Source organism: Nycticebus coucang, chromosome 1, assembly GCF_027406575.1.
Source record: "Nycticebus coucang isolate mNycCou1 chromosome 1, mNycCou1.pri, whole genome shotgun sequence".
NCBI lineage: Eukaryota > Metazoa > Chordata > Mammalia > Primates > Lorisidae > Nycticebus > Nycticebus coucang.
This window is the reverse complement of record NC_069780.1, coordinates 143,325,117-143,337,790: the sequence shown is the minus strand read 5'-3', so window position 1 is coordinate 143,337,790 and position 12,674 is coordinate 143,325,117. Positions and strand designations below refer to the sequence as shown.

The window sequence follows — 12,674 nt, the reverse complement described above, 5'->3', positions numbered from 1 at the left end:
GAGTCCAAGTGTGAGCACAAAGAGAGAGACAGAGAGAGGAGAAAATGTACTTTCAGTCATGCAAAGACTAAGAACATTTGCATTCCACAGATCTCTGAAATAATTAGTCAAAGATATGCTCCCAAAATGAAAACTGAATCCAAGCATGAGGAAGATGCATTTGAAATCCAAGAAACAGTGATATGCAAAGAAATCTGGAGCTGTAAATAAATAGCATTAGGGATATGAAACAGTTACCAAAGAAAACCATTTTCAGCTTTATCCTTTTGAAAATGTGTTTAGTGTTTCCACTAGTTTAAGTTGCTTGTTTGAAAAATGCATTTAGTGTATTGCTTTATAGGACAAATGAATTGTCAAAATTAACTCAAAAAGAGCAAATATTTTAAATAAACCATTAATCCCAGACAATACTGAAAAGTAATCAATGATTCATCCTTATTAAAGGTCCAAGTCCCAGATGGTAGTAATTTATAGTTTCATTTGCAGTGGATTCAAAAATATCTGAGAAAAAATGATGAAGGAAAATGTTCCCTACCAAATACTAAAATCATAATCATTAAAATATGGAATTCCCACAAGATAAACAAATAAATGGACATAAAATAGTGTGTCTGAAAATAGACCCGCATTTATATGTGAACCTAATACATGAGAAAGAGCAAGGAAGTCAACAGAAAAGTCAATAAGTGGTGTTGGGGCAATTGGCTCTTCATGTGAGCTAAAAATTTAGATTCTTATATCATGCCATATGCAAAATGAAATTACAGCTAAACTATAGAGCTGAACATTTCAAAACTGTGTATTACAAGAAAACATGGGCAAGACATAAAGCCAAGAGACATACAAGAAAATATGAACAGCTTTGACTACATAAACTTCAACTTGTGACAAAAATCACTATAAACAAAATTAAAAGACATATAATAGTCAAAGAGATATAAGCAGTATGAATAACAGACAAATGATCTGTATCCATTATATAGAAAGAACCCCTTCAAATCAAAAAGAAAGATAACATGGTTGTTTAAATGAGGAAATAATGTGAATAGGAAATGTGAAGAAGAAACATATGAAAACAAGTTTATTTCAGTAGCAATAAAGAAAATGAAAAATAAGAGTGCAGTGAGATTCTGCTTGCCCTCATTAGATTGGCAAAAATTAAATGTTGATAATATGAAGTGTTGGCAAATGGGTGGGGAAATGGATCCTCTAGTTTACTACTTCAAGAAGTAGAGTGTAAATTAGCATAGCTTTTCAGATGCTAGTTTGGCAACATAGATTAAAATATAAATGTGGATATATATATATATACATATATATACACGCACACATACTTTGTCCCAGTGTTCTGTCTCAAATGATCTGCCTTATGCAAATATTGGAATATTGAAAGAAAAAGAACAATTACAATCTTAATTCCTTACTATGGAATACTATCCATCCATTATGTATAGAAAGCATTCCATAAATCAAAATGCACTAACATGAAAATATCTCCAAGCTATGCTAATGTAGCACAGCAAGTTGTATAACAACATATATAGTATGATCTCTTTTTTATTAATACACTGTATGTATGGAGGTCTAACTGTATGTAAGGATCGGTCCTTGGTGCTAGGCTTTTAGAATCAAAGAAAACAGATAAAGTTCCAGACCTTACAGAGTTTACATACATAATTTTGAGATGAGAGATCAGGGTGGTACAAATAGTAAACTTGTAAGCTAACACATGAGCAAGATCATTTCTGATAATGAACAGTTCTGTGAAGGCAATAAACATGAAAGGAAGCCTAGCATGAAATCAGTGCTGCAGAAAATGAAAGCAAATGGGATTCACTTGGGCAGTAAACTTGGCACCATATATGTTCTGAAATTGAAAACCCTTGAAATTTTCCCTAAAATTCATATTGATCTTTTCTATATTTTAAAACATTTCAACCAGAGAATATATGATGTCAAATTTTTGCAGAATGGAACTTAAGCTAAAGAGTTTCTGCACAACTAAGGACACAACAATTAAAGCAAACAGCCTTCAGAATGAGAAAAGATATTGCATGTTACAAATCTGACAAAGGGTTGATAACTAGAATCTACAGAGAACTCGAATTAATCAACAACAAAAAAAGAGCAAACAATTTCATCTATCACTGGGCAAGAAACAGGAACAGAGCCTTCTCCGAAGAAGAAAGATGAATGGCCAGCAAACACATGTCCCTAATTATCAGCAAAATGCAAATCAAAACCACCTTGAGATATCACCTAACACCAGTAAGAATGGCCCACATCACAAAGTCTCAAAGCTGCAGATGCAGATACTTGGTATGGATGTGGAGAGAAGGGAACACTTACATTGTTGGTGATTGCAAACTAATACAATCTGGATTCTCTTGGAAAGTGTGGAGAATTCCCAAAGAACTCAAAATAGACCTTGTTTTGATCCTGCAATCCCATTACTAGGTATCTACTTTGGAGGAAAAAAAATCATTTTATCATAAGGACATTTGCACTAGATTGTTTATCATAGCTCCATTTACAATCGCCAAGATGGAGAATCAACCCAAGTGCCCATCAACCCATGAATGAATTAATAAACTGTGGTATATGTATACCATGCAATACTATTCAGCCATAAAGAGGGAGACTTTACATCTTTGGTATTAAACTGGATAGAATTGGAGAGCATTCTTCTTAGTAAAGTATCACAAGACTGGAGAAGCAAGTATCCAATGTACTCAATACTAACATGAAACCAGTAGATAAATATGTGACCACATGAAAAAAACTCAATTAAATTCAAATTGGGAGAAGGGAAGAGGTGGGAGAAGGATCAGTAATCTCTCACCTAATAGGCACAATGTAGGGGTACATGGCACATCTCCTAGGTGAGGGGCACAACTACAACAAAGACTTCACCTAACAAATGCAAACCATGTAATCTAATCAATTTGTAACCTCATGATAATCTGAAATTTAAAAAAAATAAATTATGAACAATAAAATGCCTAGAACAGTGAAAAAATAAAAAAGCAAATTTTTGCAGAGAATTTGTGCATTGACAGAAATCCCTAAACTGAGGTCTAACATTCTGGATGTTCATTCTGGTTCAGCCACATTAGCAGAGTTAGATCTAGAAGTCTCTGATGATAAGGAAAAGGAGGCTATTAACTGCCATTACAAGCCCATAGAGGTGTTTCAGGAATATCTTTGAAAAGAGATTTTATTTTGAATGCTATGGATCTTATGTAAGTAGTAGGATAATCACAGGCACTAAGTGTAATCAAAGGTGTTATCCGCTGGTTTCTATTTATGCCTTTGCCTGGAAAAGGTGAAATGTGGGGGAGATACAGAAAGGACTCCAAGAAGGAACAGCCTCAGGCTCTGTAGTCCTGACCACAGGACAGGGGACACTTTGCCCCAAAGCCAGGCAAAGCCTGGCTGGAGAATTCAGTCTGCATGTGACTCTTCCTCCCCTCTTCTTTGCTGCCCAAACATATTCCATTTATGAAGGTATTTCCCCCCCCAGGGGAAGGTAACAGGAGCCACATATGCTTTGGGGTGGCCCTATCCTTCAGAGTTTTAGAAATCAGAGGACCATTTTGGGGGGATGCCCCTTTTGCCCCTCTCCCAGATCTCAGACCTACACCCTAAGGCCGATCCTGTCCAGAGGTGGGTGGCAAATGGACTGCTTTTGCTACACCGTCCCCAAGGCGAAATGCAAATACTTTTACAAGGTCAGTGCCCTCCAACTGTGTGACATGGTAATGTGCTAAATTTTGTGCTTAATTAATTTCTACCCAACAGCATACCATAAAATTGAGAAAACAATTCCTCGGGTAAGTTCATCACCCAGGATCACTGTGCATAAAGAACACAGAGAAGGATCAAAACTTCTCCTCAGTAAACTTGTGTTTGTGCTTTGGCTAAATATGTAGTGAGATCGGTTTCTACTCTAGTTGAATAAAAGCTGTACAGTGACCCCTTACTTTTTTCGCTTTCTCTTTGTCTTAGTTACTACCATATAAGTTAGAAACTATAGGGCTGAGATGTTTGTCCCCTGCAGATCATGAATCTAAAGAAAACAATTTTTGTTAGATTTTACCTTGAACAGCTATCTTCTTCACAAGTTTGTACATTTCATTTTTTGTTTGTTTCCTTGTTAATTCAAAATGATCACACCCAGATTAGAGAAACTATGCTAAAGAAGTAAGTGGTGTGGCCGCTACCTCATGAATGTTCAATAACAATATGGACTATAATAATTTCATAACAACTAGTCTACAGCTATATCTACATGATAAAAATGAAATTGGATGAAAGGGTCAAAGACACAATATAGCTATCTATGTTTTCCAGACTGCCTAATGCTAGGCCACAGCTCTGTCATTATTTTTGTAATTTTTTTTATTGTCTGTCTCCAGTACTTTAAGCTCCTTGAGACAAAAGTTTGTGCCTTTCTTTTATTTCTATGCCTCTAGCATCAAGCCCAATGCCTGGTATTTAGCTGACACTCAAGAAAGGTTTGTAAGGGAGTGAATGAATGAGAAAGTGGATGAACAAATAACAAAGCCCCAAAACTCAGTTCTCAGGCCTAGCTGCCCATTTCTGTTGTACTAGGGTGCACGGATTTTCAGCACCGAATAAAAGACATTGACAGAGTATACCTAGGTCATGGACCAAAACCTCCCACTTAATTTCATTTAAATTTAAATTTATGCCTGAAACTACTTAGAGATTTCTTTCCAGAAGATACTGATTTATTCACTTGAAATCAGTCATGGTCAATACAAGGCTTAGTGGGCTGGCAGCACATTGTTGGGGATAGCTGCCCAGTACGAGGCCTTCACACCACACTGGAGTTGATGGCACTTTATGGTCTCGGCAAAGGAATTCTGGATCGTATGGTCATGCTTTCTCTTCGCAGGAGGATGCGCTAAAGGAAGCGTAAGAGCCAAGAATCAGAAGGCAGCTGCACACTGTGCTGCAGTTGCGAGAGCCAGGGTCTGGGATCAGAGAGAACAGCAGGAGCTCCCATGCTTCCTGCTGGGTGTCACCTGCTCCTGGCCTTTTCACCTGTTTGCATCCAAGGACCAAACAACAGCATGATCTCACTGGCTAAATCCCAAGCTAACTTGATCTAGCTCACCAAGAATAGGTTACAGAGCATCAGAGACAGGGGCTTTAATTTTATTTTAATCTTTAGGTAGCATTGGCCTCAAGCTATCTCTCCCAGAGGGTTGTGAAGAAAACATGCTACACACACACACACACACACACACACATTTATGTGAATGTATATCTATATGTGGTATACTTTATATCATTTTCTTATTGCTCAGAAAGCTATTTGGGTTAATGGAGCATTTGACTCAAAGCATATCCAACCTTCCCAGTGACATTGACATCCTGGGTCTAAAACTTGCATTTATGATTTCTTTTTCCCCTTCTCTTTAACAACATCCCCTCTCCCTTAGGAAAGGAACCTGGTGGGGGAACCAAGAGTTTGGATTGCAAAATTGAGGAGAATGCTGAAACACCTGCCCTCGAGGACTCCTCGTCATCCCCCGTAGATAATCAGCAACATTCCTGGCAGGTTTCCACAGACATCGAGAACACTGAAAGGTAAGTGGGAAGTTACCCTGAATAGACTGCCAGCCCGCCTTCAGGTAGTGCTCTCGGGGCCACAGAGAGTCGAGGGTTGCTATTTCAGGTTCAGAAACAGAGCTCCCTTTGGTCTGCCAGAGACTCACAGTGCTGGCAGGGTCCTTGAAGACTGCCTCGGGGAGGAAAACTAAGGCAAGAGGGTCAGCAGTCCAGATACTACAGGGCAGCGGCAGGCCCAGGCTCCCGGGCCTCTGCTCATCCCACTCCAACACAGTAGGTCTCCACGGAAAACGAGAACAGTGGAAGAAAGTTGGATTACTTATCATCCTCATTCATTCACTAGGCTGGTTCCCAAGATTTCCATTTGTTTAAGGGAGAAGACGCTAAAGCCACACAAGGATGCCCGGGTGGAATTCTCAGATTTCAGGTGTGGAATGGCCTGCTGAGCCACCTTCGGGGGGCTAAAGCTTTCTGTGCAGCTCACACAGGGCTTTCTTCAGAGTCCCCGTCTCTGTCTCTCCAAAATGCCACTGGCGGCCCCTTAGTGGTCAAAGCAAGTTAATGCAATGTCTTGACAATTTCAGTAACTCCTTTCCTACAGAGGGAGTTTCTTGGGGAAAAAAGAGATTTTATAATAATTCTATTTTATTTGGGGAAAGGGAGTAATAATAATATTATATATAATAAACGACAAGTTCCATATACATGGCATTCTGTCAGGCAGAAAGATGAGGCCCTTGTTTACTGGCCTTTGCACTTATCCATGCCCTTTGCTACTAATGTCCCCAGAGCTGGCACAAAGTGTCTGAATGACTACCGGGCAATTCCACTGAGTATTCTGTGTGTGTGAGGTTGAGTCATTGACAAGATAATGAACATTTTATTCTTTTTATTTTTAGAAATGTAACACACAATGGCATTTCTAGCCTTGTAGTTCTACTTTCAGATTGTAATATAATTCTAAAGCTAATTACCAAATTTCTATGTTTATAGAAAATTGGAGCATGTGGTAATTATGTGCTATTAATAAAACTTGGATTTTGTATAAGCTTGGAAATCCAGCAATTCAAACAATAAAGCTGTTTGGCACAGTTTGTTAGAACTAAAGACAAATGATGAGGGAGTGATTTATCTTAATTTATAAAATAGAAATTCTTTGCTCTGCTCCCAGGAAAAAAGTTATCTGCTGAAATGCCATGATCAGGGCATAAACCACCAGTAAAGCCATTTCCCTTTTCAGACACCTTGCTCAGCAGCTCTATCCGGGCCTCGCAAGCGTATAAGAAACAAGCTATAGAGAGCAGAGAACAGGATAGTTCAGCCTGAAAGCATAGATTGTGTTCAGAGGAGATGGGAAACACTGAGGGCAGCAGGCATAGTAGGCCTGGTCCAGGGCGTAGCTGCCTCGGTTCTCCCTGCCTCTCTGTCCTAAGGGATCATGATCTCTGACTGGGTTGTACAGGTAAATATCTCCAAGAGGGCTTTTTAAAAAACATGGATGTCTGAACCACTCCCGAAGCCACCTGAATCAGACTCTCTTGGGGTGAGACCTGGGGATAGGGTGATTCTCCTGGGCAGCAGCCAAGGTTGAGAACTGGTGCTTTTTACCAAAGGAGCCCTTGCCTCAATCCCACATGTTGCATTCCTAGCCCTTTCCTACCCATCCCCTCTGCCCTTGAGATTTACATGAAAACAGACTGCAACCTTGCCCTTCTGGAGTGGGGCCCTGCCTCTTTTCTCCTGCTCCCCACTCTTATCAGCTTGTAGTGCCCACAGACACACCCTTACACCTGTGGAAAAGTGTATTCAGGATATTTTTACAGGTATATTTCTACAGAAGACTGCAAGGCTTCCTTCCCTTCCTTTTCCAATCAGGTATTCTTAAGACTTGAGCTCCTTTTCACTTACCAGTCAGAAGGTTTCTGGCCTCCAGTGGTGCTCAACAGAACTGTGGTGGTTTGTGTGTGAAATGCTCTGAGGAGTTCATTCCTAAAATTAAATGGAAAATCTTTTCTCAAATGCCAGCACAAAAATAAGTTAGTAGACAGACATTTTTCAACTTCAGTATTGTCTTTTTCAAACCGTGTTACCTGCTAATCTAGGTTAATTGTAAGATGTATCTGATTTTTGCACCAAATTAAATGAAATCTATCGCTAGTTTTCTGTTTTAAATGAAATCTATCGCTAATCTGGGGGTTTCAAGAGCACTGTTTCTAGTGCACAACCACCTGGATGTGTGTGGGAACCACTGTCCAGGGCATTTGAAAGGTCAGCTTTCCCCCTACCCTACATTAGATGCCATCTCTGAGGAGATGGCTTCCTCTTCTCCACTTCTGGGGTTTCATGATCAGATACGCTTTGAGATAAGGTTATTGCACATATGTGGTGGCATTGCATGCTGTGGAGTGGCCAGCCAGGAAGCTCAGAAGGATAGGCCGGTGGTTGGCGGAAGGCCCAGCTGTCCTCAGGTGGTTTTCCCTCTCACTTCTTACTCTACTATTACTCTAAATCAATTTGGTAAGTGTCAGCTCTAGTGAATGCTTAACACCTGTGTTATGCTCAGTTCCAATCACTGTTGATTGCTGCATGACCCTACACAGCCACTGTAGCTACCACAGCCATCTGACCAGAAAGCCCTGGCAGCCCCACCACCCAACCCCAGCTTTACCCCGGGGAGCCCTGCCGTTCCAGTGGTGTGGCTTTGGCCTCTCCTTGTAAATCTGCAGTACTGTCCTCATTACCAAAAGCTCTTCTGATCTCAGCCAGGTCTGACTGCAGGAGACATGAGGGCTCCTGCAGGAGATTGCCCTGTGGAAATGTTTGGCAGAGTGTTTCTCAGGCCAACCATCTCAGATTTTCTTCTTGTGAAAGCAAAACAAATTCAATATTTGCCTACTGGAAACTTGAGCTGGTACAATTAGGCACAGACTCTCATCCTTCAGTTGTCTCACAGAACAGACTGTCTTTCATTTTGAAAATTTACAGTTGATTATTCTTGTTATCAATTTTACAGGGACATGCGAGAAATGAAAAACCTTCTAAGCAAACTCAGGGAAACTATGCCTTTACCACTGAAAAATCAAGGTGAGTCTTGTCATTTCTCTTTGAGGCAGAGGATGTTTTGAATGGGATAACCTTGGGACTTGTTTCTTGAAAAATTAAAGTGTTTTACACAAACAACAGAAGGCATTGAGCATACATGAAACTGGAGTTTCTCAGGTGAACCCGGGGGAGAGGGGCCAAAATATACTCTGACATCAAGGCAGACTGTGTCACATACTGGGGAATGTGCTGTACCAGGCATGGCACAAAGGGGCTGAACACTAGGCCACACAGCTCCTTCCTTCAAGACATGTACAGCCTAGAGTACTGGAGGCTGAAGAATGCTTCCAAAGGAAGGTCCCTGTCCTCCACATGATTAATGAACCCAAATAGCAACAGTTAACATATATTGAGATGGTGTGCCACCGTCCTAAATACCTTACATGTATTAACTGTACTAACTTATTTATTCTAATGACAACTTTAAGAGAAATGCGACTAGTGTCTTCTAGTTTATAGGAAACCAAGGCACAGAGAGGGTGACTAACTTAGCCAAGTTCACACAGACCGTAGGTTTGTGTGCAGGTAGAAAAACTGGGACGTGAACTCAGGCAGTCCATCTGCAGAGTGATCCTACAGGAGGATACACCCTAACACAGACATGGAAGATGAGGGAAAGGGGATGAGGGAAAGTTGCTGTATGTTTTCATTAACTATTGTTCCCAGTATCTAGGGCCTGGCACCTAGAATAACACCCGGCACAAATAACGTTTGTCAAATCTACAACCACCTTTGCAGCACCACAGACTGACAACATGTACAAAGGACTAAATTAAAAAGCACTGAGCATATGTGGCCGGAGAAGCCATAGTGAAGTATCAGCTTCAGAGACTGGTGCTTAGAGGTGGCGAAAGAGTTTTCAGAGGCAAGAAACTCCTCGTTTCCACTGAGCAGAGCTAGGCAGGAGGGAAGGGTGCTGCTTGCCTCAGAGTGGGGAGGAGGAGAATTTGGCAGCAGATCTGCAATGCGTCTTGGCTCTAGAAGCAGCTAATTGGAGGTGGAGAGGTGGAGGTGACAGTGCCTGACAGAGTGAGGAGCAGCGCGGCCTGAGGGATATGAACTCAGGCAGGGGTCAGAGGCAGGGACTGCAGCACATCAGGTAACTCAGAACACCCGCAAGGGGCCTGGTCCCCAAGACCTGCTGGCTTGAGCCATGAGTGGAGTGTTTTGTGGTGTTTTAAGAATGTAGACAACATGTTGTAGTGAGGAGAGACAGCTCTGACTACAACGTGGAGGATTGCTGCTACATGTGAGGATGGTGTTTAAGACCAGGGGCTTTGGATTAAGGCTAGCCTGCGGTTCAAATGCCAGATCTGCCACTTGCCAGCTTTGTGCGCTGGAAGAAATTGTTGAACTTCTGGAAATTTCCATGTCCTCATCCCTGAAAAAGGGGACAATTGAGAATAGTATCATATACTTCAAAGGATTGTTGTGAGGATTAAATGAAACACTGCACCATATGCCTCCTGGTAACCTTACAGAAAACAAATCGACACGTGTTTTATTAGTATTATTGTTATTGTTATTATTATTTACTGGCCCACTTAGGAGAGCCGTAGATCAACAGCAATTAGAACAATCCCTGCTCCCACTCACTCTGCAACAGACTATGTGTAGGGTGCAGGTGAGTTTGATCTTGAGTCTACAGTTAGAACATTGGTCTCCGGGCCATTAGATTTGGAGCTCATGACTAAAGAGGCCTTCAGTGCCTTAATAGTTTTGACAATTCTCCCTCATCAGTAGCACATGGGACCAGGAGAGTGGCTGTCCAGGGTCTCCAGTCTGAATTTCATGGATGCCATGTAAGCTATATTTTAAATCAAACCAGCCTAAACATTTCCTTCACATTTAGTGATAATTCATCCAATAGTTTTTGAACTGTGCATTAATGGAGAGACAGAAATTTCATTTAATTTAGTAAGGCCACTTTTATATTCATAAAAAGTACAATGTAGATATTTTATGTAACTTCATATTACTTTTTTTAAAAGAGGAAAATAAAATTGTGACTACATTTTTAAAATATAAAAATAAGAATTAAAGGTCGATACTGTGAGTGAAAGGAAATAGTCATCCAAATTAGTGATACCCAGGACTTGATCCATCTGAAGAACGAAAAGGAAAAAGGGAGGAAGGAGATGCAAGGACTTATTTAGAAGGAAATGGGAAAGTAAGATCTTAATAATTAAAAAACTGCAGTGAAGTATTGTGGTGAATTTAGATTTCTTCATTGGAGGGAGAAATGGGAAGCCTTAGCACATGGTGGACGATGTATCTCTGTTCTCTGCATGGTTAGTATGTACTCACAGCCTGCTGTTGCTGTGAGCTGACCAGAGGACAAGGGGGGGTGTCAGTCTGGACTAGAGAGTCCAGGGAGGCCCTGAAGAGATCAGGTCTCTAGGATTATTCTCTCTGGAAACATTCGGCAAATGCACATGGCACCATTTTAATGAACAAATCATCCAGATTCCTCTCTCTGGCTGCATATACCAAGATAGACCATAAAGCCTTCCCCAAGTTCTTCTTGGAGCGCTATCCAGGTAATTTGTTTATTATACAGGTCTAGGTTTAAATGTGCATGGAATGATGTGGGATAAAATGTGGAAAAAATTATTCCACTTCTTTTCTTTCGGCCCTCATTGTCAATCAGGATTCTAACTGGACGAAAACCATTATAGAAAGCCATCTGGTTTCTTCCTGCCTGATTATTTGCTTTCTCTTCTCCTTCCATTTATATGGATATTTGAAATAGAGGAAAAAGGGAAAAAATACCACTCCTGGTCCCCATTTTTCCTACCTCAGTCCCTCGTGAAAATCCTGCCAGCTCAGATTCCCACTCTTCAGGCTCCATCTCCATCTTGGAAAATGTTCCGGGTTTATTTCAACATTTACAGATTTAACCACGTCTCCTCCACTTCCTACCACATTGAAAACTTGACCCCAAACAGTTTAAGTCAATTTCCAGTGGAGGAGAAAGAAAGGTGGCTGCAGGCAAGAATTGTCATGGTTAGTGATCATGCCCTCATTGGCCACAGGGCGCGCTCTTTCCCACCTTCCCATGTAGAGACTGGCAACCAAGTGACTTGCCCAGAAGAAGAGTCACCCTGGTGCTGCTGAGTTCCCAGGCCAGCTCCAGACCGTGGCCAGGTTGCCTGGCTCCCAGCCTGCTGTTGCTTCTGCTGCTTCAGTGCCCCTCCTGTCCTACATTCTGGGTCACTGGCAGTGCTGTAGTGAGCTTCATTAATTACAATAGTCTTGCTGTGTCAAATGGATTACAAATGGAACCACCTGTGGAGAGCCCACAAGGTTACTGACAAAGGCTAAAAGGAGATGGGAAAGTGAAGGACAAGCATCTTCTGAACACACGGTGTTGTAAAGCAAAACAAATCCGGCAGAAATAAGTTAAGCATGAAAGACAGCTTCACCTTTTCCAAAATTCTCACTTGAATGAATGCTGTGGGGTGTGTTGGTCTATTCACTCCCGCATAGAATTTGGGATATGGGGGAGTGAATAGACCAATACACCCCACAGCATTCATTCATTCATTCATTCATTCAATCATTAGAATCAGTCTGGAAGTAAGTAAGTTAGGAATTGAATCTGTGCTAGAACGGGTCCCCTCCTATGGACAGTACCACTCCAGACTAAATTGGACCTAGAAACTGTTCTCCCAGACTCATGCCCCCAATCCTCCGATCTGGACCCCCCAATCCAGAACCAACCTAGAAGGAAGGTCAGGCAGCAGAGTTCTCAGATGTCTGGCTGCAGAACACTGAGCAATTATGCCACACTTCAGCCTAGAGCCACCCTTTGGCTTCTTCCCCAAGGGCCTCATAAAGACTTTCTGGGCTTCCAACTACCGTCTGAAGATTTTTCTGCACAGTTTTACTAATGACCTCATATCCTTTGTAATCTCTGCAACCTTTTGTCCAGGATTCACTGTGATTTATGTAATCCCTCTCTCTCCTCT

General features: G+C 41.3%; 1 protein-coding gene across 2 annotated transcripts in view; it reads left to right on the top strand.

The window, feature by feature from the left end:
* The window catches only part of RGS7BP (regulator of G protein signaling 7 binding protein), a 111,231-nt gene that overhangs the window by 86,133 nt on the left and 12,424 nt on the right, over positions 1–12,674 (top strand). For both annotated transcript variants that reach the window (XM_053589916.1, XM_053589926.1), the window contains exons 4-5: positions 5,472–5,619; positions 8,615–8,685. In XM_053589916.1, coding sequence (XP_053445891.1) covers positions 5,472–5,619; positions 8,615–8,685 — 219 coding nt within the window. The remainder of the gene's footprint in view (positions 1–5,471; positions 5,620–8,614; positions 8,686–12,674) is intronic.